The 25786-nt window shown below is 40.1% G+C and overlaps 1 protein-coding gene across 1 annotated transcript in view; it reads right to left on the bottom strand.

Moving 5' to 3' along the window:
* The window catches only part of COL19A1 (collagen type XIX alpha 1 chain), a 332926-nt gene that overhangs the window by 133593 nt on the left and 173547 nt on the right, over nt 1-25786 (bottom strand). Inside the window, 1 exon segment of the mRNA XM_045008597.1 lies at nt 11633-11686. Within this exon segment, the coding sequence (XP_044864532.1) occupies nt 11633-11686 (54 nt within the window).

Raw genomic sequence — 25786 nt, 5'->3', positions numbered from 1 at the left:
GCTACTGGGGGAAGACTTGGCCAACCATGTGCAGCTGGCCAAGAGGGGGGGAGTGGTCACCCGCAGCCAGGCCGAACAAGCAGGCACTCCCATCCCTGTTCCTGAGCCATCCACCAAGACCCGGTCTGTGTTACCAGACACCCAGACAGAGGTGGTGGAACCGGATCCCATGCCAGCAACTACAGCAGCCATAGTACATCCAGTCCCAGAACCGGAACTGGAAGAGCAACCAGCGGCAAAACCAGCGCCAGCACTGACGCCAGCGCTTGCAACTCCACCGCCAGGGGCCGCCAACGGGCCTAAACTGGCAGAAGCAGCAAACAACTCTACCCAACAGGCTCAGCCAGAGCCTGAAATATCACCTTGTGCACCAGCGGAGAGCGGTTCACAGTCAACGGAAACAACCTCATCACCTACATCGCTTCCAGAGGGACCAAGTCCAAGTCCACAGTCTAAGGAGGAACTAGTGTCTCCAGCTTCAAGGAAACAGTTCCAGACTGAGCAGGAAGCCAATGACAGCCTTAAGAAAGCTTGGGCGGCACGGAGCAACCCACCGCCTCTCAGCTCTTCTACCCAATTCCAGTTTGTTGTAAAACAAGGACTTTTATATAAGGACATTTTTTCTGGTGGACACCAGAAAGGCCACAATCCTCAAAAACAGTTGGTAGTTCCAACTAAGTACCGGTACAAGCTCTTAAGCTTGGGCCATAACATCCCAGTGGTCATTCTGGGGTGAACACAACCAAAGACAGGTTGGGGAAGTCCTTCCACTGGGAGGATGGGCAAGGACGTCGCCAAGTATGTCCGGGCAAATGCATAAAAAGTGTTGTTCAATGTCAAATATCTTGTTGTTTACATACTTAGTAGTATATGTAATAGTGCATGTGTTTTGTTAATCTGTTTATTTTAAAGTTCTAGAAGGAAATCACCGCCAGTGTGGTTCCCCCACTGTCTGCGATTTGGGGGGCGTGTCATAAATAAACAGATCAGGGTTAAGGTCTCTTTTACCTGTAAAGGGTTAACATGCAGTACCTGGTGACCACCTGACCAGAGGACCAATCAGAGACAAGATTTTTTCAAATCTCTGTGCAGGGAAGCCTTTGTCTGTGTTCCCTGTTTTGCTCAGAGAACTCTTTTTGGCTCTAAGAGAGGACAGTCATGTCTCCAAGTTCTCCTGGAGTAGTTTCTACTAATTAATAGTGAGTATTAATTAGAAAGGTGAATTAGTCTTATGATTTGATTTCTATATTTGCAATTGTGTGTTTGCTAAAGGAAATGCTTTATTCCTGTTTGCTGATAATGCTTTTACTGAGAAAGGGGGAGGGGGAATTCTCTCCAGAGATTGATAAGGTTATACCCTATGAATGTCCAGCTTGGGCTCATAGAGATTCTGTATTTTCTTTTTATTCTTTAATAAATTCTCTTTTCTTTGGACTTGGTTAATTCCTTCTCTTGTGGAAATTCAGGGGAAGGGGAGGGGGGAAGAGACAGTTCCTCCTGGGTTTGATTCAAGCAGTTTGAATCAGGTATCTCTTTCCAGGACTGGGAAGGGGAGGGGGGAAGTGAGTCCCTCTTTGTGTTGAGTCAAGGATTTGACTCGGTGTATATCTCTCCAGAGCAGGCTGGAGAGAAGGAAGAGGGGGAGGAGGGGAACAGGCTGTTTCTCTCTCTCTCTGGTGAGATTCAAGGGGTTTGAATCTGGGTTCCCCAGGGGAAGCTTGGGGGACAGGCAGTTTGTCAGACACTTTAACCTGACTGGTGGCAGCGACAAGGAGACCTACACTAGGATTTTAGGGTGGGGGAATACATGCTGGTCCTCACTTTGAAACCCCCCAGTTTCAAGTGAGGGTGTAGACCATGACACACCGGATGACTATGAGTCATCAATGTGATATGGCCATGAAAAAAGCTAATGCAGTCTTGGGATGCATCAGGCGAGGTATTTCCAGTAGAGATAAGGAGGTGTTAGTACCATTATACAAGGCACTGGTGAGACCTCATCTGGACTACTGTGTGCAGTTCTGGTCTATCATGTTTAAGAAGGATGAATTCAAACTGGAATAGGTACAAAGAAGGGCTACTAGGATGATCCAAGGAATGGAAAACCTGTCTTATGAAAGGAGACTCAAAGAGCTCAGCTTGTTTAGCCTAACCAAAAGAAGGCTGAGGAGAGATATGATTGCCCTCTATAAATACATCAGAGGGATAAATACCAGGGAGGGAGAGAAATTATTTAAGCTCAGTACCAATATGGACACAAGAAAAAATGGATATAAACTGGCCATCAGGAAGCTTAGATTTGAAATTAGATGAAGGTTTCTAACCATCAGAGGAGTGAAGTTTTAGAACAGTCTGCCAAGGGGAGTAGTGGAGGCAAAAGACATATCTGGCTTCAATACTAACCTTGATAAGTTTATGGAGAGGATGGTATGATGGGATAGCCTAATTTTGGCAATTAATTGATCTTTGACTATTAGAGGTAAATATGCCTGATGGCTTGTGATGGTATGTTAGATGGGGTGGGAGCTGAATTACTACAGAGAATTCTTTCCTGGGTTCTGGCTGGTGACTCTTGCCCACATGCTCAGGGTTTAGCTGATCATAAGAACATAAGAACAGCCGTACTGGGTCAGACCAAAGGTCCATCTAGCCCAGTATCTGTCTACCGACAGTGGCCAATGCCAGGTGCCCCAGAGGGAGTGAACCTAACAGGCAATGATCAAGTGATCTCTCTCCTGCCATCCATCTCCATCCTCTGACAAACAGAGGCTAGGGACACCATTCTTACCCATCCTGGCTAATAGCCATTTATGGACTTAGCCACCATGAATTTATCCAGTTCCCTTATTTTGCCATATTTGGGGTCGGGAAGGAATTTTTCCCCAGGACAGATTGGCAGAGGCTCTGGGGTTTTTTTGCCTTCCTCTGTAGCTTGGGGCATAGGTCACTTGCTGGAAGATTCGCTGCACCTTGAAGTCTTTAAACCATGATTTGAGGACTTCAGTGGCTCAGATATGGGTTAGGGGTTTGTTACAGGAGTGAGTGGGTGCGATTCTGTGGCCTGCATTCTGCAGGTCAGACTAGATTATCATAATAGTCCCTTCTGACCTTAAAGTCTATGATTCTATGATACTGTCACTCTCATCCTTCCTCTCCCACCCCTTTTTTGTGTGTTTATGACATCATTTGAAGAGACTCTCTCTATTGTATTTCTGTGCAATGCCTAGCATACTTTGATAACACAATATTATATATGATATATATGACAATAATAACCACTATTAATTCTAGTTTTGCTGTACTGAGTTACTATAGAGAATTCAGCTATCCTTTTCTTCACAAAACACATGCAGTTTGCATATTTTAAGAACATATATAAGGGTCAAAATATGCTTGGGGCACAAATAAAGGACAAAATTGTAGTACGATTTACTATATGAACATTCACCTCCCACTGACTTCAAAGAAACACTTATTTCAAAGGTTAGACTTTGATGATGTAATTATTGAAATCATGACTATGGAGCTAATAATGAATGAATGTTGTTGGTAATCTACTTTACAGCCAGGGAAAAAACCTTGCTGCCCATTTGAAAAGTATAATTTATTAATCCTACAGTACATTCACATTAACTGCCAGCATTCAGCATTACTAGAAACATGACCCCTCTAATTCAACAGCAAAAAGAACAAGAAAATTGCTCCATTTGATCAAAGTTCAGAAATAGAATTAATGTTAATCTACAAGTGGCATCTCATCTGTCTGCTAAATTCTGAAAATGTGCCCTATGTAGGTACTGTCTCCTCTGCCACAATGATTACTGAATAAGATTCTAATGTGGATACAATCCATGATCATTAAGAGCAGAGTGCACACTGGTTGTGTCACTTTTTCTTTGGGCTAAATTATGGAATCACCATGAGCCCAGAATAAGCACTTGAATGTAGTTTGAGGACCCAGAAGCAGACCAAGTACAAAATTGCTACCCTCCAAATCATAGTTTGGTTCCTGATTTTCTCTTCCTCTGGGAGTTGTTACAGGCTTAGGGAGGGTTTAAATAAGGAGAGGTTTTTTTGTTTTAGAAAAGATGACACAGCATGCTGGTCAGATGGGATTCTCTAATGATTCAAAGATCTAGTCAAGGAATTTCAGGGTTTCGTCTCCCTCATTCTGTACAATCTCATTACCTTGTAGTTCCCTAAATATATCCCACTTTTCTTCTTGGTTTCTGAAGAATTTTTTCACTCTTTGGAAGATCTGGAAATACAGCTCCTGCTAACATTATGGCCAATGGTATTTTAGGAAGTATCCAGAAATGGGCCCTAGAACTCAAGGCATTTCATACATTCCTCAACAAGCATCTCTACTGCTTATTCTCCAGATATTTAGGAAACAAGAGACCTGAAATTGCTCAGTGACTTCAGGAGCAAGAGTTGAGAGATACTTCCAGTCTGAATTTGATCATACAGCAAAGTAATACAGTACTGTCAAGCCACCAAGCCAGTGCAGGATCCATATTTATAACTTGTATATTCATGTGTTTGGGCTCAAGTGATACTACAAAACTGTATCTCTAATTTATCTTTTTGACATGGCAGTTAAATTATTTTAAATAATTTATTGATTTCCCCTTGCTCTTCACATAAATAACTTGTAGTCATAATTTGTTTCAGTGCTATTAGTATCTTGTGTTAGTAAGCAATGATCACAGATGTGTCAAAAAGTATTTTAAGACTCACATAAGTGGGATAAAATTAAAATTGAACATCGCTGGTAAAGTCTAAGGCATTTATTTTTACTTGTGTATCATTCTTACTGTACATGCACGTATAATTTTTAATGCGGACATTTTACATGTGTGTAAAGATGTCTACTAATCATATTTCAATTTTAACAATAATGTATCCTCACTTCAGTGGAAAGAAAAAGTCACTTGTTCTTCTACCATATAGAATAATAAAAAAGCGTGGTTATTCAATACAGTAGATGTGCACATAAAGAATTCAGTCGAAAAAGTAATATTTGTTTTATGAACTAAAAATGGAGGCTTTAGAAAATCAGTTTTGCTCCAAATGCTTGAGCATTACTATTGTACTGACTGAAACTCAATGAGCTAAATTCTGCTGTTATCTATTTATTTTGCATATAAACTGAATCATGTATTTGATATTGCTTTCATGCTGAAAATTTTGATATCATCTGAGATTGCAAAGCTCAATTTACCTGAACTATCAAAAAATACTGATTCTCTGAGTATGCATATAATTTATTTATGTGCTGAATTCTTCTATAGCTGACTCTGCCACTCTGTGCTGAATATTATTTAGCAAGAAGGCACTGAGGCAATGTCCCAGAAAATGTATGAGACAGTTCTTGTAAATTACTTACAGTGGGGTGAGAAACAAAAATTGAGTTCTGTACACTTGAATTAATAAACTCTTTCTTGATTGGTGTTGGCTCCTTTCTCCATGCTTCAGTTAGGAGCTCAGATCTTCTGGAAAGATAAAAATAATTTTCCTTTGAAGTTATTCCTCTTTGCTCTACGTTGTAGGCAACACTTTTCTCATATCTGTAGGTCTGTTCTGAGTAGAATCCTGGTGCCTTCACTTCTCTCTGTGGATTTTTTTCTTAGTAAACTTTTTTTATAGCCTGTCTGTATAACGGTACTGCTTTGATACTTATATTTAATAGGTCTCTCAGTTTCTCCTACACACTCACACACACACACACATGTACAGGTCAAATTATGTTCTCTGTTACACAGGTGTAAATTTGGAGTAACTGTATTAATTTAAATGGAGTTACTCTGGATTTACAAATGTGTAGTGTGACAAAGCACCATGCCTGTATTGGTGGATCCCGCGCTTCTGGAGGATACAGTGGCCTCAGAAGTTCATTAAGGCCCTCAATATGACCTCCCTTTCCCAGTATGGTGGCAAAGGTTACAGCTTATTCAGCTATTTTAATCACAGGCTGGTATGGGAGGTGGGAAGGTGGAATACCCACAGTCTCTGTTGCTCCTTAGAGCTCCTTAGGCAGTTTGGTCTCCTGCCTGGACCAAAGTTTGTTTCCCCTTTCAAAGGGATCTCTGTAGATCATGCGGGGGGGAAAGAGGGGAACCCGGGCCCACCCTCTACTCCGGGTTCCAGCCCAGGGACCCTAATGATAGCAGCTGTTAGCAGCTTCCCTCCTCCACTGACGCTGCTTTGATTCCCTGTGCTACTTCCTCGAGCTCCCCTTTTCCAAGCTTCACCCTTACCTCAGGGTTCAGTAAAGCTTCCTCTCCTCCAGCTCCTTTCACCTGGGCTCCTCTCAAGAGAACTGGAAAGGAGAGCTTTTAAAGCAGTATCAGTGGGACCTTAATTGGTTCCAGCTGTCTCCATTAGCCTAACAGCCTTAACTGACTAAATTGGCCTCAGGTGTCTTGATTGGCCTGGAGTAGCCCTTGTTTGGCTATGCAGGGAACAGGGACGTGCTCATTCTGAGGCTGATATACCTGCCTTCCACCACCCTCTTATATCCTTCTGGTCTGAGTCCGTCACAGTAGATAACTTACTTTCCAGACCAGAAAATTCCAATGCGGGGTGTTGAAAGGCCCATAGTGATCCTGGGAGACCCAATGTACCCCTTACTCCCAGGGCTCATGAAGCCTTACACTGGAAACCTGGACAGCAGCAAGGAGTGTTTCAACAATAGACTCAGGAGGTGCAGAATGAACATATAATGTGCATTTGCCAGATTAAAAGCTCACTGGCGCTGCCTTTATGGCAGGTTAGACCTAACTAAGGATATTATTCCCATGGTCATAGCAGCCTGCTGTGTGCTGCATAATGTTTGTGAGGTTAAGGGTGAAAAGTTTCCCTTGAGGTGGAGCATGGAGGCAAATCACCTGGCTGCTAATTCCGAGCAGACACCAGGGCTACTAGAAGGGCAAAACTGGGGGCAATTTGAATCAGGTTTTGAGGAAGCATTTTGATAATGAACACCAGTAATATGTCTTTCTGTAAAGCATTCTGTCATGCTTTGTTTTCTTGACGCCTTGCATTAAAATTTTGATGATTGCTTCCTGTAGTCTGCAAATCTTCCAATTTCCACTATGTATTAATTTCATCAGCAACCACTGCGTGTAGGAGACAAATAAAGATTTATTATCTTTCAGAGAGTATGTTTTTATTAAATACTAATTAACAACACAGAACACGCTTGGTGTAAAGGGAGATAACAGTGAAGGGCAGCGTCCTGATGTAGGCTCTCATAGCTGTGTGCAACTCCAGCTATCATTTTGGAAGCTGTCCAAAGGGGTGGAGTGAATGAGGTACTGAGACGGCCCGGGAAGATGCAAGGAATTTGTGGAAGGAGTTTGGAGAGGGCATGATAAGCAGTTCTGTATCAGCTGCAGGGGTTGGGGGCGGGGGAGGAGCATGCATGTGTTCTGCTTGAAGTCAATTAGGGACTTCAACATCTATGTTTGTTCCTGCATCACTTTTATCATCCGTTCCTGGCCCATTACAATTTGCTCCTAGGTCTCCTTCTTGTCCTGTCTATTTTATAATTTTCAGTAACAGTCTGTCTTCACGTCCGTTATTCTTGCTTTTCGACATTTGAGGACTGGAGCACTTCTCGAAACATGTCCTTCTTGCTCCTCCTCATCGCTTCCTTATCTGGTGGAGGTGCTCCACCGGTTTGTAGGAGGTTCCCCTGAAGGCCACATCTGCAGAAGCACAGGAAACAATAAATAGAAGCATAATTTTGAGTGCACTCAAAGCATTGAATCATTATAGTAAAATACACCTCTTTTAAAATAGGAGCTGGTTTCTCATTGCCTTTTGGCAAGCACACAGCTCAACGAACAACCCAAACATGGTGAGTTCAGGACAGGGCCGGAGTGTCACTCAAGATGGGTCAAAAGGTCTAGGTGGCTTTCTAAGGGGATCACTGCAAGCAACTGGGGACAAAATTGTAAATTCTGCTGTCATTTTCCATGGGGTCACTGAAGCTCATATCTCACTCCTGAGGGTAAGCAAGGATGTAAGGGTGGACTCCTGCATATGTGTGGCATCAGACCAGGTCCCTATGCTGCATGTCTATGCGCCGCTTTGGTCCCTGCACAAGTGATTGCCTATTGCCGTGGAAAAGTTTCCTACAATGGGGGAAGGAACAAAGCAGCTCTACCAAGGAACCTTTGGCAGAGAATTGGCAAGTATCTCCAGGAATGCTTCCTAGAGATATCTCTGGAGGATTTCTGTGAAATCTCGGTGTCCGTTAACAACTTTTCCACAGTGCCCCTACTGCGTAGCTGCATAGGGGAATGTGAAGCAGATGAAAACACAGCTAGTCGTGTACATTTCTATTCCTTAGCCCACTTCTAGCGTATAACAAAGCAAAGGACAGCTCTACCTCATGTAACCGAGCAGCATCAACTCAAAAAGATCACTTACCAGAGCTTCCCTCTCCTGCATCGTGATTTCTGGGACTGGCTTGAACAAGAAGAGTGTTGCCTGTCCCATCTCATCCTCCAGCTTGACTTCCTCATTCACCACTTTGTCCTTGAGGTTGAGTCTGCTATCTCCAGTCCCACTGAAGCATCAGCAGGGCTCTTGGAAGCGGAGGTGGGGTCACCACCAAGGACGGTGTCCAGCTCCTTTTAGAAGCAGCAGGACTTTGGTGCAGCACCAAAGCCATGGTTTGCTCGCTTGCTTTCTGGTATACCAGCCTCAGCTCCTTTAGATTCGCACGACACTGATGTATATCCCGTTTGTAGCCCTTATCCAAGATGCCACAAGAAATCTGTCCATAGATATCAAAGTTTCTACGGCAGGAGCAGAGCTGGGACTGCTCAGCCACTTCTCCCCTCAGATCCAACAACTCACGTGTACTCCAAGCAGGGGAGCGTTTGCTGCATGGAGCCACCATGGTCAGCTGGGAAAATGTGATGTGAGGTCTCCATGCGGAGCAATCAGGAAATTGCCTTTAAAGGGGGAGGGGTCAATGCCTGTGTACCTGGGTTGAGGGCAGTGAAGTTCAAACTGCTGACCACAGCAGTCAGAATGGGCATTGTGGGACATCTCCTGGAGGCCATTTTACAGTCACATAACCAAGTGCAGTGTCTACACTGACACTCTGTCGATATAACTTTGCTGCAAAAAGCTCAACGCATCTTGTCTAGGTGGTTTTATTTTGTTGGAAAAGCAGGAGAGTTTTGTTGACAGCAGGAGCATTGTAGTGTGTACACCTCCACTGTTTTGTATACAACAGCTGATTTTTGTCAACAAAACTCTGTAGTGTAGACAAGACCTTATAGTATGGTTCTGAGCTCCAGAGGAAAACTCATGAGGAAATAAATAATTCTGTATTAAGTGTAAGGTTTCGATGGTGTGTAATAAATGAAGCATAGGGTCACATAATGAGTGATGAAATAAAAAGAAATATCGAATAACCACTGCTTTGTCCTTCCTGTGCACTGAAAGAGGCAGACGTCTCATTAAAAATAGTATGTGACACAATAATTAAAAAGTGCATCAAAAATCCATATGCAGGAAGAGGATGGAGTAAGGTTGCGTGCACAATCTTAATTCTGTCATTTTGTAACTCTTGCGCATTTGATTTTTCAATCTTAACATCCTTTTAACATAGTTTTTATTTGTTTGTCACTATGTAATACCATATATAGAAGATGCGCAACCTGACTGAGGCCTTCCATGCACTGGTTTTTTTAGCATTCAGGTAGCTATGCTGGTGTAGCTGCATTGGTGCAGACCCCAGATTTGCAACTGCTGATTTACACCAGTACACCATATCTATTACTACATGCACCCACAATGATGCACCTACATTAGTGTAACTATAACAGTGGCTAAAAATCTCAGTGTTGATAAGGCCTGAGTTATTGTGGTTGTTAAAACCTTAACATCTTCATTTCCAGATTTTTAATGTATTTAAATTAAGCTACCATGATGATGCATGATAATTAATTAATTAATATTATAATGGGTGGTGCAGGGCACGAAAGAATTGTCATTCACTCTACAATAATATGAAGCGTATGAGAGAGGGCGTAGTCCAAACCTCTGTTGCTGCTGCTGTTTGGCTGGAGACAGTTGTCTGCATGGCTGTGATAGTAGGGGAAGAAGCACTTCTGTTTATACTGTATTGTCTGTATACTACTAACTGGAAAAGACATCAGCTTGATGTTATGTATGAAATACAATTGGCTAAGGGAAATCTAGCTTCTCACTAAACTTCCCTGCTTAACAAAAAGAATACAGCTACAATTCATTTTTCTAGCAGTGGACATAATGTTACAGTCCTAGCCTAAAAGCAGCACCACAAAATAACTACATTTTAAAATTTCAGATAACTACCATTGTCTGCCTTTCAGATTATTGGATATAAGGGACAAATAAGTGTTAGTATTCTGGCTGTTTTGCAGACCTGAGACTCCACAGAAAAACTTCCTATTTAGAGCATGTAAAAAAAAAAAAAAAAAAGGACAAGCAAGGCCTTTTCCATATCTCACATATTTAACTACATAACAGTAAGAGTTAGAACATTCCCACACTCATCACTGTGTACCAGGATCAGGCCTGTGGATAGTTCCACCAAAGTAAGTGGGACTGCTTTCCTGAAAAGAAATACTCCTTTGTGTGTCAAGGCTGCAGCATCACATCTTTAGCAATCAGCATTATGCCATTCATGAAAGATTGTACACAAAGGACCCAATATGTAAGGTACTCAACACCTTGATTCCCATTAACTTCTCTGAAAAATGAGTGTCTCAATGCCCTGTAGGACTGGGCCAAAATTAATTGTGAATGAACAAACTTCAGAAGGGCACACTAGTTTTGTTTGCTAAGAAATCTGACTTTGAGATAAATATCTTTAAAGTTCAGATGTTTATCCAAACTTTGGTCTAAAATTGGTCTGACAATCTCATGAGAACAAACTCTCTTTTGAGTTTTCCAATACTTTCCAGTTCAGGATGGCTCATAAATACTATGACATCAGCATCCGTCTTTGTATTTTACTACTTCTGCTGGTAGCAGAGGAAGCCAAGAAATGCAGAGGCACAAGAAAATGAGTAAAAAAACCCAGTTAACCCAACATTTTTTAATTTCGCAAATGGGTCTAGATTCATTTCAAGTTTTGAGCATGTCTTGGTTGCTTCTTATTTCTTCCTAACCGTTATCCATTCCTTGTATAGATATCATCAACTATGACATGCACATATCAAAACTATAATAAAACCTGACCATTGGCCCTAGCTCTGAGCAGTATAATACTTAGCATAAAAATCACATGCTGATGTATGATATGTGCACTAGGATACCTTCCATTCCCACAACAGAACTGAAAGTTGAGATCAATTTTTATTATTTTTCCAGTTTAAATTACACCAGATGCACTTTACACAAACTACAATTCTGCATCTGTGCTGCCAGTCATTAAAACATTTAAGATTGAATGAGATTTAACAGTTAAACAAACAAAGACAAAACTCAAATTTCAAAGCTCAGTTTGAGGAGACTGCTTCATACTCAGCTGCTATCTTTAAGACTTATTTTTATTGGTGCTCAGCAAGAACACATTAACATCAGTTCACACACTTGCCAGTTGTTCACAAAGTTTACTCACCCTCTGACCTTCTTTCCCTGGTGGACCTGGAGGACCTTCTACCCCTGGCAAACCCTGGAAATACAAACATTCAAGAATGTAACATTTCAAGATGATCTTGGCTTAATTTGACTCAGCCTGTAACAAACCATACTTGTAACCAAAGGAAACTTAAAATGTTCATTACTGATAGAGATCACCTTATGTCCAGGACTACATTATGTTCACATGTAAAAAAAAAGTAATACTTTTTATTGATGATCGTAATACCAGCATAACCATATTGTGCCATATAAAAGCCAATGGATCCGAATAATTATTGGGTTTTGACGCAGTATTGTTTTAAATATAATTATAAAGGGTTTAACTATGATTTGTATCTGTACTACCATATATCTTGTAAAGTCAGCATGCCACATACAAATTAGCTGGCTTCATTAAACTAGGGGGTCGCACACTCTGTAGCTTGTGTAGGCTGAGCTTACTGCACAGCAGGGGCTCCTTGCATTCCTCCATTCCCCTCCCCCATGAATTACCTGGGTGCCACTTTCCCATCCCACTCTACTTCAGGGACAACCTGCATCATCTCTCTGCCAAGAGTTCAGTGTGCCTCCCATTCCCCCCTTCTCCCACACTAGGATCCCCCAATCTTTCCCCACACACCAACAGCTCTGATTGTATCCCCATTCCCACTTCCCTCATGCCCTTCATTTGCCCCTTTGCCCTCCATACCAGGGTTCCCCAATCTCCTCTCCACCATGGTGTGACATTTTCTCAGAGTGCCTAGGACTCTGAGTCACGGTAGTAACCTACTCCCTCAAGTAGAGAAAGACTTGCGAGTGCTAAACTGGGTGTCAGCTCCCTGATACCCTCAGTCTGTTAGCCATTCAAACAATCTCCTCAGGGCTCTGCCAGCCTTTACTTTGCCTTGCAGAATGACACTTGGTCTCCAAGCTCCTCTAAAGCATCCCCCTGTAATGTCTGGCTCCCCTCTCTAGGCAATCACAGAATTTCCAGGTCAGTTGTCCCCAGAGAGACAGTGTACACAAAGTTTGACAGGCACAACCCAGGATCAGGTCCTTTATAACATTACAGCACCGAAATATATTTATAGTGAAACAATCATAAGTTTATTATCAAAGGTTACGTTTATGAGATAGTGAACAAGTGGAAACAGAAATGATTACATATAAAACAAAAGCATTACATGCTTCTTAGAGCCCAAACTTAACTTTAAGAGGCTAAAATCCTTGTCTGAAGTAGTTTTTCACCTAAAGCAACCTCCAAGTACCCACCAGGCTGGGATCCACCATTCATGGATGCAAAAAGCACTGTCCTTTTTGCTCCCCCAGTAGCGAATAAGTATGTATTCTTTTGCATTCCCCCAAAGTCCTTGTTTTCTCCCGCAGTCAGTAAACCCTCAATGTTTATTCTCTGGTGCTGGCTGACTTCATGTTGACTTCACATCTTTGTTCTTTATCAGCATTCAGTTCAAACTCAGAGGCTCATTGTGAAACATTAAATGCTTAATTTATGCGCCAGTTAGCTAGATGGACAAACATTCCTGATCTGAGGAAAAAAACCTCTCTCTGCAGGTGACTCATACTTGATACAGAAGCTCAGGATATATTGTCAATATATACACAAACTTTTCAAATATCATTAGTACATACTTTTCATCATTAGTACATAATGACCAGTGTGACACCAGTTTTTATCCGATACCTTACAAGACCTATTTATGGATAAGTACCATAAAAGCAGTGTTTTAGGTGAAGAGTTTGTAAGGCTTATTAGGAGTTGCTGACACAGAGTAGTGAACCTTTTGCCAGCTGGCACCAATGGACCTCTGTGTCACACATGAGTTCCCACTATCTCCCATGTTACTGTCTGTGCATGCGTCAGCTTTTCCTATTCCTCTTTCTACCCCAGGCTAGGGTTTTGTGTGCCCTATTCCTCCATATCAGAGCCACCAGGAACTATGTTGCCTGCCCATTCCCCCATACCAGTGTCCCTATTCTCCTCCAAAGCGAGGGACTATGAACACACTGTCATTGCAACCTTATTTGTCTGGGTGATAAATCATTCAGTGTATCAGTATGTTAAACTCTACCAGGAGCATGGGCAGAGATTGTTATTCTGTAAGGTGTTAATGGGCACCATCCACCAGTTTGACCAACAGATGAAGGTGGAGGTGCCTGAAGCTGTGGCTGTGCTAAACTAATGGCAGAGACTCCATGTGTCCCACATTCTACCCTCTCCCAACCTTCTCTTTCCATTTTCCAGTTGCTCCCCAAATCAGTAAGATTCTGGCCAGTGATGCCTATAACATTCCCTGAAATATTGGAATTGATTTCATGCAGTGTTCAAAAGTTATCACATCACATTACATACAGACCAACACCTTTGAGTATAGGGTCTTGCAAGCTCACCCAATAAATAGCAATACACACCATATCTCTGAAATCAAGTTTAGGCACTTTGCCCTGATCTTATAACTGACTGTGCCCTGGTCGACCCTGGAGCCCACATCCAGCCTCACTGTTGAGATCAAGGTGCAGGGTTCTGGCTGTGCATAACAAGTCACAAGATTGGAGCCTTAGGTTTTTTATTTATTCAAGATAAACTCCCTTTTTGACTAGTTAAGACGTAAGTGTGGAATCATGTCATGTTTTTAGAAAACTGTGTATATTTCCAGAAAATGAATTAAAACATTATGATCTGCAATTCTGGTGATAACATTGAAAAAAATAATGAGGTTTAAATTGCTACCTCCCAAACCTTAAAAAGGTGGCATCACTTTATTAAAATGAATTGTATGAATTCAGTTTTAAATCAAAATTAATCTGTTCAAGAGCTTTCCCATTTATATAATTTCTCCACTCTGAATCACAACAGCTGGGAGAACTCCTCAGACTTTATTAATTCACTACATGATATTCTGTCGCTTTAATTTAAAATGTTAACAAGTTATTGTTTCAGACACTTCAAAACTGCTGCAAACTACATTCATGCTTCAAACGATTTCTAAATTTTCTATTATTAATGGTTGATGATGCATAGTTGTTCACAAAGTCACAAACATAACAGTTAACTTGCTAGAAAATATTTGTGTATGTTAAAGTAAAACATTTCCTGTGTGAACCAGAAATCATACAGCACTAACTGTAGTGAAGCTATGTAGTTTAAACACACACATGCATTCTCTGTGAATGCCCCTCTACTTCAGAATTCACTCCTCCAGGTTGGTCTACAAATTTGCCCTGCACTGGTCACTTCCCAAAAACAATGCATAGATAGCTCATCTTTTTGATGATACTGTTGCTGGGAATTGAAGAGGTGGAAAGATTTTAGTTTGTGATTTTCTCCCCCTCCTGAATAGTGGTTGCACACAAGGGAGCAAGATGTTGCCTTGCTTTGTAATTATTTGATTATGAAATGTATTGTAAATTGATGGCAAGGGTACTTGGAACCTTGGAGAGGCATTTTTTTATGTTTGCTTGCAAAATATAAAATAGATTCCTAAAACTAAAAATTAAGGTCCCGTATGCAATGACTTTTCTAATCACTTCAGAAACTGAGCGGTTCAAAAAGCAGCCATTATTATATGCCCTCAAGATAAAAGGACAGCTTAGAATATGACCTATAGTCTATCCTTTGGCAGAAGCAATTAGTTAAAATGAGAACACACCAAATATTTATTCATAAAGTAAAAAAAAATTAACTTTATGAAGAATTTTATGAAAGACATTACCTTCAAAGACTGTTGTTAGCCTTACAGACAAGTACAGTGTTTGGTCTTCCTAAACCTTAGCCATTTTTTGTCTGTGCAGCTAACTCTCCACTGCATCCCCAAACCAAAAGACCTTTGTACCATGGTTAATAAGAAGGTAAGTTTCTTTAAAAATAAGAAACGGCCATAACAAATATGACAGTGTATGAACCCCAGAAACTTGTGTATTACATAAAAGGAAGCACTCAGCATTATGTACCTGTACAACAAAGTCTTAATGGAAAAAACTGTCATAACAGCCTAACTGTACAACACAGTGACAACTAGTTTTGTAGCCAACATTTTCTGTTCTAAATCTATTCTCATTCTTTTTCTTCTAATTTTAAAATATCACATAAGAACATAAGAATGGCCGTACTGGATCTGACCAAAGGTCCATCTAGCCTAGTATCCTGTCTACCAACAGTGGCCAATGCCAGGTGCCCCAGAGGGAGTGAACCTAACAGGTAATGATCAAGTGATCTCTCTCCTGCCATCCATCTCCACCCTCTGACAAACAGAGTCTAGGGACACCAGTCCTTACCCATCCTGGCTAATAGCCATTAATTAACCTCCATGAATTTATCCAGTTCTCTTTTAAATGCTTTTATAGTCCTAGCCTTCACAACATCTTCTGGCAAGGAGTTCCACAAGTTGACTGTGCACTGTGTGAAGAAGAACTTCCTTTTATTTGTTTTAAACCTGCTGTCTATTCATTTCATTTGGTGACCCCTAGTTCTTGTATTATGGGAATAAGTAAATAACTTTTCCTTATCTACTTCTCGACATCACTCATGATTTTATATACCTCTATCATATCCCCCCTAGTCTCCTCTTTTCCAAGCTGAAAAGTCCTAGCTTCTTTAATCTCTCCTCATATGGGACCTGTTCCAAACCCCACAATTACGGACAAAGAAACAGCTAAGGAGGTTTATATTCAAGGAAAAGGAGGAGTGCTCAGTGTAATCGGAAACTGGAATGGAAGAACTGCTCTGTAAAAGCGGCTGTTCCCTGGCACTGAAATTTAGTTTTATTAGGGCCTTCTGGTTTACAGATGAAAACACAATATGTTCCAAAGTACCCAACATCCTAGATTTAGAAATGTAATAAAATAGCAGCTACTGCTCTTTACTCAATGAGGTACTAGATAAAAATAACTATATACCTTCAGTCACCTTCCAGAGTAACTTTCAAAATGAATGAAAAGGACAATTGTCCAACAGAGAGTCCTCTTCACTACAAAGGAAGTAGAGAAGCAGCCATTGCTTAAGACTGGAAACACTGAAGAATCTACCATAGTGGATAATTCTTTAATGCGGTAAACTTATACATAAGGACACAAGAGCAAAGCATCCCACTGCGTATGAAAGATAGGAAATATGGCAAGAGACCACCCTGGCTTAGCCAGGAGTTCTTCAATGATCTGAAACTTAAAAGAGAGTCCTACAAAATGTGGAAACTAGGCCAAATTACAAAGGATGAATATAAACAAATAACATAAGTATGAAGGGACAGTTCTGGTCAATATTTTCATCAATGATTTAGACAATGGCATAGAGAGTATACTTATAAAGTTTGCTGATGATGCCAAGCTGGGAGAGGTTCCAAGTGCTTTGGAGGATAGAATTAGAATTCAAAACAATCAGGACAAACTGGAGAAATGGTTTGAAGTAAATAGGATGAAATTAAGTAAGAACAAATGCAAAGTACTGCACTTTGGAAGCAACAATCCGTTGCACACATGCAAAATGGGAAATGACTGACTAGGAAGGAGTACTGCAGAAAGGGACCTAGGGGTTACAGTGGATCACAAGCTAAATATGAGTCAACAGTGTAACACTGTTGCAAAAAAAAAAAAAAGCAATCATCATTCTGGGATGTATTAGGAGTGTTGTAAATAAAACATGAGAAGTAATTCTTTCGTTCTACTCCGCACTGATTAGGCCTCAATTGGAGTATTGTGTCCAGTTCTGTACGCCACGTTTCAGGAAAGAAGTGGACAAACTGAAGAAAGTCCAGAGAAGAGCAACAAAAATGATTAAAGGTCTAGAAAACATGACCTATGAGGGAAGATTGAAAAAATTAAAGTTAATTTAGTTTGGAGAAGAGAAGACTGAGCGGGACATGATAATATTCTTCAAGTACATAAAAGGTTGTTACAAGGAAGAGGGAGAACAAGTGTTCTCCTTAACCTCTGAGGATTAAATTGCAGCAAGGGCAGCTTAGGTTGGACATTAGTAAAAACTTCCTGGTTAAGCACTGAAATAAATTACCTAGGGAAGTTGTGGAATCTCCATCATTGGAGATTTTTAAGAGCAGGTTAGACAAACACCTGTTAGGGATGGTCTAGATAATGCTTGGTGCTGCCATGAGTGCAGGGGACTGGACAAGATGACCGTACAATGTCCCTTCCAGTCCTTTGATTCTATGTCTTTTCTATCTCTAACATCTATGATTCTAATACAGAAATAAAAGGGATAGATTTTGGAGTAAAGGACATAACAGTAGAGCAGGGGTTCCCAAACTTGTTTCACAGCTTGTTCAGGGTAAGCCCCTGGCGGGCCGTGAGATACTTTGTTTGCCTCAGTGTCTGCAGGTATGGCCGCTCCCAGCTCCCAGTGGCCACAGTTCACCGTTCCCTGCCAATGGGAGCTGCAGTGGCCTGGCCCACATCGCTTCCCACAGCTCCCATGGCCAGGAATGGTGAATCGCAGCCAATGGGAGCTGCAAGTGGCCATACCTGAGGACACTCTGATAAACAAAGTGTCTCGCTGGGGGCTTACCCTGAACAAGCCGTGAACCAAGTTTGGGAACCTATGCAATAGAGGAAATCCAGAAAAAGAACTCCCCAGCTGTTTGAGAGAGATGTTGAGCATCCACCTCCATCTCACCTCATGAAATGCTCTCTTGATAAGCTCTGTCAGTTTGTGATGGGAAAAACTGTGTCTGGGAGGAGGTGGTCTGTTTTACCCATGTCACCACTTCCTAGCAAACATGTTTAGCAATGTCCACAGGAACTAAGGTCACGTATCAACCTTAATTCTCATGTGGTCCTGTTCTGCACTGTCATATCTTCTTGGGGATGACAATGAGGTGTGGGAAGATGTAAGTGTCAGTACTCTAAGTGAGGTCATGGTGGCAGGAGAAATAGAGGGCAGTCTTCCACAGATGGTCTGCGATCCATGGGAATTTTTTGAAAATCTTGAGCTACAAGATTGGAAAGTCATGCCTTGTACCCACTTTGCGGACAAGTGAACTCCACTCCAATCCAACTGGATGATCTCTTTGAAACTCTGTGAGAGTTTTCTGCATTTCTTTTGCCCTCCTGCAGGTTTTTCCATGGGAGGACATGATATGACCCAAAGACTAAAGCCATATATGTTTATATACATTTATTTTAGGGTTTCATATGTACAAAGTCCAATATGCAACATGTAAAAATTGGCCAAACAAGTTACTGCTCTGAGACATTACAATATAATGGCACAACCAAATCAAATACAGAACAAGTGGTATATGCAGTCTTTATAGCCAATACCTTTCATGGAACTGACAGGCTTCTAGGAGGCTTTTTAAAAGAGGAGGCAGAGTGTGCTTGGTGAAAGTTAAATAAAAGGAGGACACTAAGGTGTGTCATGAAAAAAAAGCAGTCAAGAGTTTCAGGAGTGGGCAAAGGAGGCATCAAACAGGAAACTTGTGAAGAACATAGAGGGTGAATAGGGGCATAAAAAGGGATTAAATAAGATACGTAGGCAGATGTTGAGTTGTGCAAAGCCTTAAAAATGAAGTTGAGTCACCTAAACTTGAAGCAGAGAAGAATGGAAATTTATGAAGGAATTTGCAACAGACTAATCCATGATTAGAATTGTGGGCAAGGGAAAGGATGGGTTAGATATGAAGCAAGGAGGTGGTTACAGTAAATAAAGTGACAGATAGAGGTGTGGACTACGCTATTAGCAGTGGGAATGGAAAGGGAATGCTGGATTTTACAAATGGTATAGAAGTAGCGGTGAATCTTTTAAATTAATCTGAAAAGTCACACATTTGTATGCAGTGTTATTGTAGCCATGTCACTACCAGGATATCAAAGAGACAAAGTGTAATAATATCTTTTATTGGACCAACTTTTGTTGGTGAGAGAGACAAGCTTTGGTGCTTGTCACCTGAAGAACTCTGCGTAAGCTTGTCTCTCTCACCAACAAAAGTTGGTCCAATAAAAGATATTAGCTCACCCATCTTGTCTCTCTAACTTACATATTGTAAATCTCACACAGAGCAGAAAATCTATAATTTTAATATTTTTAACTGGGTGGTTATTATACACCACAATTCTCATACATAAGTTTCATGGGCTAACATGGAATAATCTGTATGAGTTTTGTTAAATACACCTCTATCTTGATATAACACTGTCCTCGGGAGCCAAAAAAATCTTACCGCGTTATAGCTGAAACCGCGTTATAGCTGAAACCGCGTTATATCGAACTTGCTTTGATCTGCCGGAGTACGCAGCCCTGTCCCCCTGGAGCACTGCTTTACCGCGTTATATCCGAATTTGTGCTATATTGGATTGCATTATATCAAGGTAGAGGTGTATCTTGAATGAATCATCAAAATGCGTCTGGGTTTCTTGCGTTATAGTTACTGATGACACATAAAAGCAGCAAAGAATCCTGTGGCATCTTATAGACTAACAGACGCTTTGGAGCATGAGCTTTCGTGGGTGAATACCCACTTCGTCGGATGCATGTAGTGGAAATTTCCAGGGGCAGGTATATATATGCAAGCAAGAAGCAAGCTAGAGATAACGAGGTTAGTTCAATCAGGGAGGATGAGGCCCTGTTCTAGCAGTTGAGGTGTGAAAGCCTAGGGAGGAGAAACTGGTTTTGTAGTTGGCAAGCCATTCACAGTCTTTGTTTAATCCTGAGCTGATGGTGGATGATGACACATAGTAATTGTTAAAATTTTCAGCTGATCATACCCTAAATCAACATTTTTGATAAGTAATTGGAGATAAGAGTTATTAAACCTTAGATGTGAGAAAAGAAATGTGTTTGCAATGATGGAAGTAAGTGACTAGCAGTGCAATCTAGTTAAACAGTTTGTAGTTTCAGTAGGTATTAAATGAAGTGTGTTAGATTTCATACAACTCCCCCATTATAAGCTGCTCACCACAGGATAAAGAGTAAAATCTTCTGATGTGACCATGAAGATACAAAAAACATTTGTATTGATTTAACAGGTCTTTAAAAATGTTTACAGAAACAGCAGATGTCTGCTTATTAGATTTAATGGTACAAATTAATTACATTAGAACATGTTTTGAACAAAAGCAAAGTACTAATCATAACCTCAGTCAGTTATGAAAAGCAGCTGAAGTGGACAAGTGAAGTTACTTAAAGACATGATTCATATTCCTTACTTCCTGAGGCAACTTACAGCCCATGCCAAAAACACAGTACAACAAATATATTATACAAGTGTATTTTAAGTATATAAAAGTTAGTACAGAGTGTGTCTGATGGGTTTTGAAACATAAGATTGGACAGGATCTCTATAAACTCTTTGTTCTGCTGAAATGGATTCCATGCATGACAACCTACCATTATTAGCACAAACAATAAATGCATTAGCCTCACTGAAGTATGGAACTGCTTCTTCATGAGAACTTCACAGATTAATTCAATAAAAAAATGTATGTACAAAACTCATATTATAGGTTCTTGTTTTTCTTCTCATTATGAAGCAGTGAAATTCTTAGGTGAATCCAATTCTAACAACATGTCATTTCTGCAAGACAGCAGGTAAGCTATATGTGGAGTTTAGGGAGACAAGTCACAAGTACACAAAAATCTAAATAAGGCATGTGGAACCATCTCTCATGGCGATGTGTGAACAGATCACTTCCCCATGTTTGGAATGTGTGATTTTGTATAATATTTAACTAAATAATAATAAACCTTTCTAGGACTCAACTGTCATGGGCATTACTTAGTTGTTCAGTTTGGCAATACTAAATTTCTAAACAAAAATGTATGTTGACTCTGTAAATGGGATTATTCAAATACCATAGAACCAGATCTGCTCTCATTTACATGATAGGAAGCAACAGAGCAGAATTTGGCTCTTTCTCTGTATTTTCCTTTACAGGTGGATCAGTGATGTCTACTACCATGTGCTGATGTTGAACTGCAGGCGCAGTTTTCATTGGTATGAATGGAAGTCTTGACTTGGATAGAAGGCAGTATATATGGCCCTGCCTCTTGCAAGGATCGATGGTAGAATGGCATTAATTAGCACAAGTAGTACCAGTAATTTACTAGCATGATTAAAAGGTGACTATTAATGTCAACTGTAATTTTGAAGCAACAAAAAGCTGCTGCATACTGGAGGGAGCAAAGAGCCTTCCCTGGACTTGCATGGAATGCTAAGTTGGGGAAGGAAGGGACAGGCAGTAAGCAGAGTCTTGATTTGACTCTACTATTTCTCAGCTAAATCTGCTGGCTTGAGGCCCTAGACGAAGCATGCCATACTCCTCCTTTAAAGGGGTGTTGCGAACTGCGGCGCAACCTACAAGCCCTCAACATGCACAGTATCTTAGAGCCAGGGTGCTGCCACTCTGCCTTGCCTCTAATGCGGGGCTGTGGCTAAATGCCATGAATGACCCACTGTGAGCAATATATTGTTTTATAGTGGAATCCCTATTTTATGAACTAATTGGGGATTGAGCAAAAATTGAAACACTCTCAATCTCAACATCTTGAGAATGTCTCAAAATTACAGAAAAAAAAACAGGAGTACTTGTGGCACCTTAAAGACTAACAAATTTATTGTAGCATGAGCTTTCGTGAGCTAAAGCTGAGCTTTAGCTCACGAAAGCTCATGCTACAATAAATTTGTTAGTCTTTAAGGTGCCACAAGTACTCCTGTTTTTTTTGCGGATACAGACTAACACGGCTGCTACTCTGAAACCTGTCAAAATTACAGAAGGTACAGTGCGTAAATTAATGTATTAATCATTCAATTATAGTGTATGTTACAAATGTACATGGTGTGCCTGATTTTTCTTTGTGATAACTGCATCTCTTCTTTCCCACCAAAACTGTCTTTTTCAAAACTATTACAGTCACTTGAAAGGTGGCTGACAGATTTAAGTTACATTAGATGGCAGAAAGATAAGATCAATGCTCATAAAATCAGGGTTCTACTATAGGTCACATTTACTTTCTTCACTATAGTACCACAAATTTAATGAGGAAATTCGATCAATATTTCTTTAAAATAACCATGTGGGATTAATTTAATCTAAATGGGACCTGACCCTGCATTCAAAACTCACTGAAGTATATGGAAGTTCCATATGCAGAGCAGCTGCAGGATCAGGCCCCATACTGCTCCCACTGAAATCAATAGGTGTTTTGCAGACTCCAGTTCTATCACCAGTTACTCTGTCACCACTCCACTGACTTCAGTAAATCTCAAAGCAGAATTTAGCCCTAACTGTATATATCAGATTATATCAAAACATGGCCTATATTTTTAAAATATATCATGGAAGCAAACAAAAATATAATCTCATTTTCCTATAGGTGTGGTAATTTCTACACCTTTTTCAGAGAGTGGAGCTTTAAATTTATTTTAATTTATTTTCAACAGAGACCACCATTTGAATAAGAAATGGACAGAACTATTTCATAAAAGTTCATAGTTTATGAACCTACCACTTTTACTAGACAAGGGTTTATTTTCTAAGTGAAAAAATGCATTATTTAAACTCCTGAAAGAGGGTCACTTCAAATGTCTCTTTACATTGAAGTGCACTAGTAATAGAGAGGAACAGGGAACTATTCTGACATCATTCTTCTAATGAAAGACACATAAATCATTTACATGTCAACTGAGCAGACTGCAGGTTTTTACAAAACATAAATCTTCTCTGAGACCAAAACATAAATCTTCCCTTAGGCCCAAAGCACCAGCTCTCTTGTATTACTGCGCAGAGGAGATAAAAATAAAAATAGCTTGAAACTACAGAAATATCATCTGCTTCTCTAGACAAGTTTACCTTGACAGAATCTTCCCTCACATTTAAACAACATTTAAAAACCAGGAGCATTTCCAAATTCTGCTATGAGAGTTAAAGATAATCCCATGACTACATCTAGCCCAAAAGAAATGGATAGGTTAATATTTTCATGAACACTAATAAACCTCCATTTAAATGGCAGAAATGGTTAAAATCCAGGTTCCTGTTACTGGAGACATATTTTTAAATAATGAAAATATAAAATCACTTCCAAGTTATATATTAATTTATTAATCAGTCTGCTCTCACCTGCAGTTTTTAATTTTAAGAGGCGGAATAATACTGGATGAAACATTTATGAAGAGGATTTCCCTTGTAGGGCCTGAATCTGCACATCCTTTTTCACACTAGTAGTCCTATTTTGGGATGTATGGAAGGACGAGTTACATAGAAAATGTCTGCAGAATCAGCCCACTGGGTATGAAGAGCATTACTTCAAATGGCTAACATTAAACCCTCAAGGATATAGTATATTACATCTTCAGTTAATTAACTATTCAATAATTAAGGTTTTAAATACAATGGGTAAACTGAAACTTTGTGTTATAAAATAATTTACAGTTTTATTCCTATGTGACTATTACATAACCTGCTACATCAAAGCTGAATAGTCTGTTATTGGTGTGGCATGTTTACTGAATCTGAAAGTGACCACAGAACTTGCCCAGGCCTGAATTTGCAATTTCCTCATGCTGACTGCTCTGCACAGTATCTGTGTATGAATTTCCCTTGAGCTTGATTTAACTAAGCCTCCAAAGCCCAAAGAGTCAGCATTCCAAATATCTGTTTAGCAAGCAAGTCTTAGGTACGTTTGCTTGTGACTGACTTAACCTTTGGCTTCTGTGTAAACACTTGGTGCCATCTGGATGAGTATTTTATAACTCCCAAAAGGGATAGGTCCACAAGAACGTACAGACGGACACTCATTTTCCTGGGGAACTAAAAGCAGCAGATCAAGTGTCAAGAGGAATAGTTTTCATATACTTTACAAGAGAGATCGCTGCACTACCTTCCTTCACCTGTCACTCTTCTGACATGACATGCCCAGGCTTAAACTGTGGATGCCAGAGAGGAAGAGAGGAGCTTAGCCAACTGACATTTCAGAGACCAGTCTGTCCCTTCCCAAGCCTAAATTCTGTATTTTGACAAAACTGTGCAGTATAACACTGTGACCCCTGCTTTTTATTCCCTGGAGGGTTTCTAGAGATGTATTAATTTTTAGGACTTGAAAACAAAATAATATATTCATGTATAAGCCAGCTTCAGTAAATTACATAATGTTAAGGGTGTAAAAATATAACTACAGTGAGAAGATTCAAAGTTCATTCCTAACTTACACTATTATAAATTTTAAAAAGTGTTTAAAAAGGAATAATGATGAACCTTTAATACTTGTATAGTACTTTAGAAAGGTAAAGCACTATACAAACTACACACAGTGGCAGAAATGAAGTACGACTGTGAGCCCTAACTTTGGATTCCCTGCATCAAATCATTACCATAATCAAGGACTCAATGTAAAGGATATTCCACGAGCAGATGTATGAATGACTGACTTCAGGAAAACATAACATCTTGAATTGAAGATCTTTTTAAAAAATGCTTTAAAATGTAGTGATCAGAGCCATTAGAGCTTATTGTGTAATAATGTATGATTCAAATGCATATACTTAAATTCTGCAAGAGCTCCTAGAAACCCTCCCTGAACAAAACTCCTTTTGACTACTCACTTCAACAGAAGTTACATGCATAGATGCTTTAAAATTTATCTTGGTGTCTCCTTCTCAGCTTCGGTTGTATTATATTTCTAATTCAGTTTCTTTTTTTCTAAAAATTTTAAGCATGGTGAAATTACATTAAAAACAGCAAAATATATAACACTTTATACTTACATATTATCTTAGCAACACTCAAACAAACACACTGCTTTAGGGCCTGACCCAAACCCCTAGACTTCAGTGGGCTACAATCAGACCTTTATTTAACAGTATGACACACACATTCCCTCTTGAATTCTTTGCTTCTTCTCTATGCCTAAAGTTTTGTTGGTGGTGGTGGTGGTTTTTGGAGGGCAGTGAAGAGATTTTTATGAAAGGTTTTCAGACTTGTATTATTAACTGGACAGATTCTCCAAACCATTATGATCTCTCAGAGCAATGCATATTTTGACTCATGTCAATATCCAATATAACTGACTAAACATTTTGAGGAGCTTTAGAAGAAGTATTTCCATTGTCAAAATATTTTGGTATGTGTTTCATCTATCTGTTAAGACTTATTGAGTAATTATGTATTTTGGCACACAAACTAAATTCTG

The sequence above is a fragment of the Mauremys mutica genome, chromosome 3 (assembly GCF_020497125.1).
Source record: "Mauremys mutica isolate MM-2020 ecotype Southern chromosome 3, ASM2049712v1, whole genome shotgun sequence".
Classification (NCBI taxonomy): Eukaryota; Metazoa; Chordata; order Testudines; family Geoemydidae; genus Mauremys; species Mauremys mutica.
The sequence above is the reverse complement of the archived record's forward strand: the minus strand, read 5'-3'. Positions and strand labels throughout refer to the sequence as shown.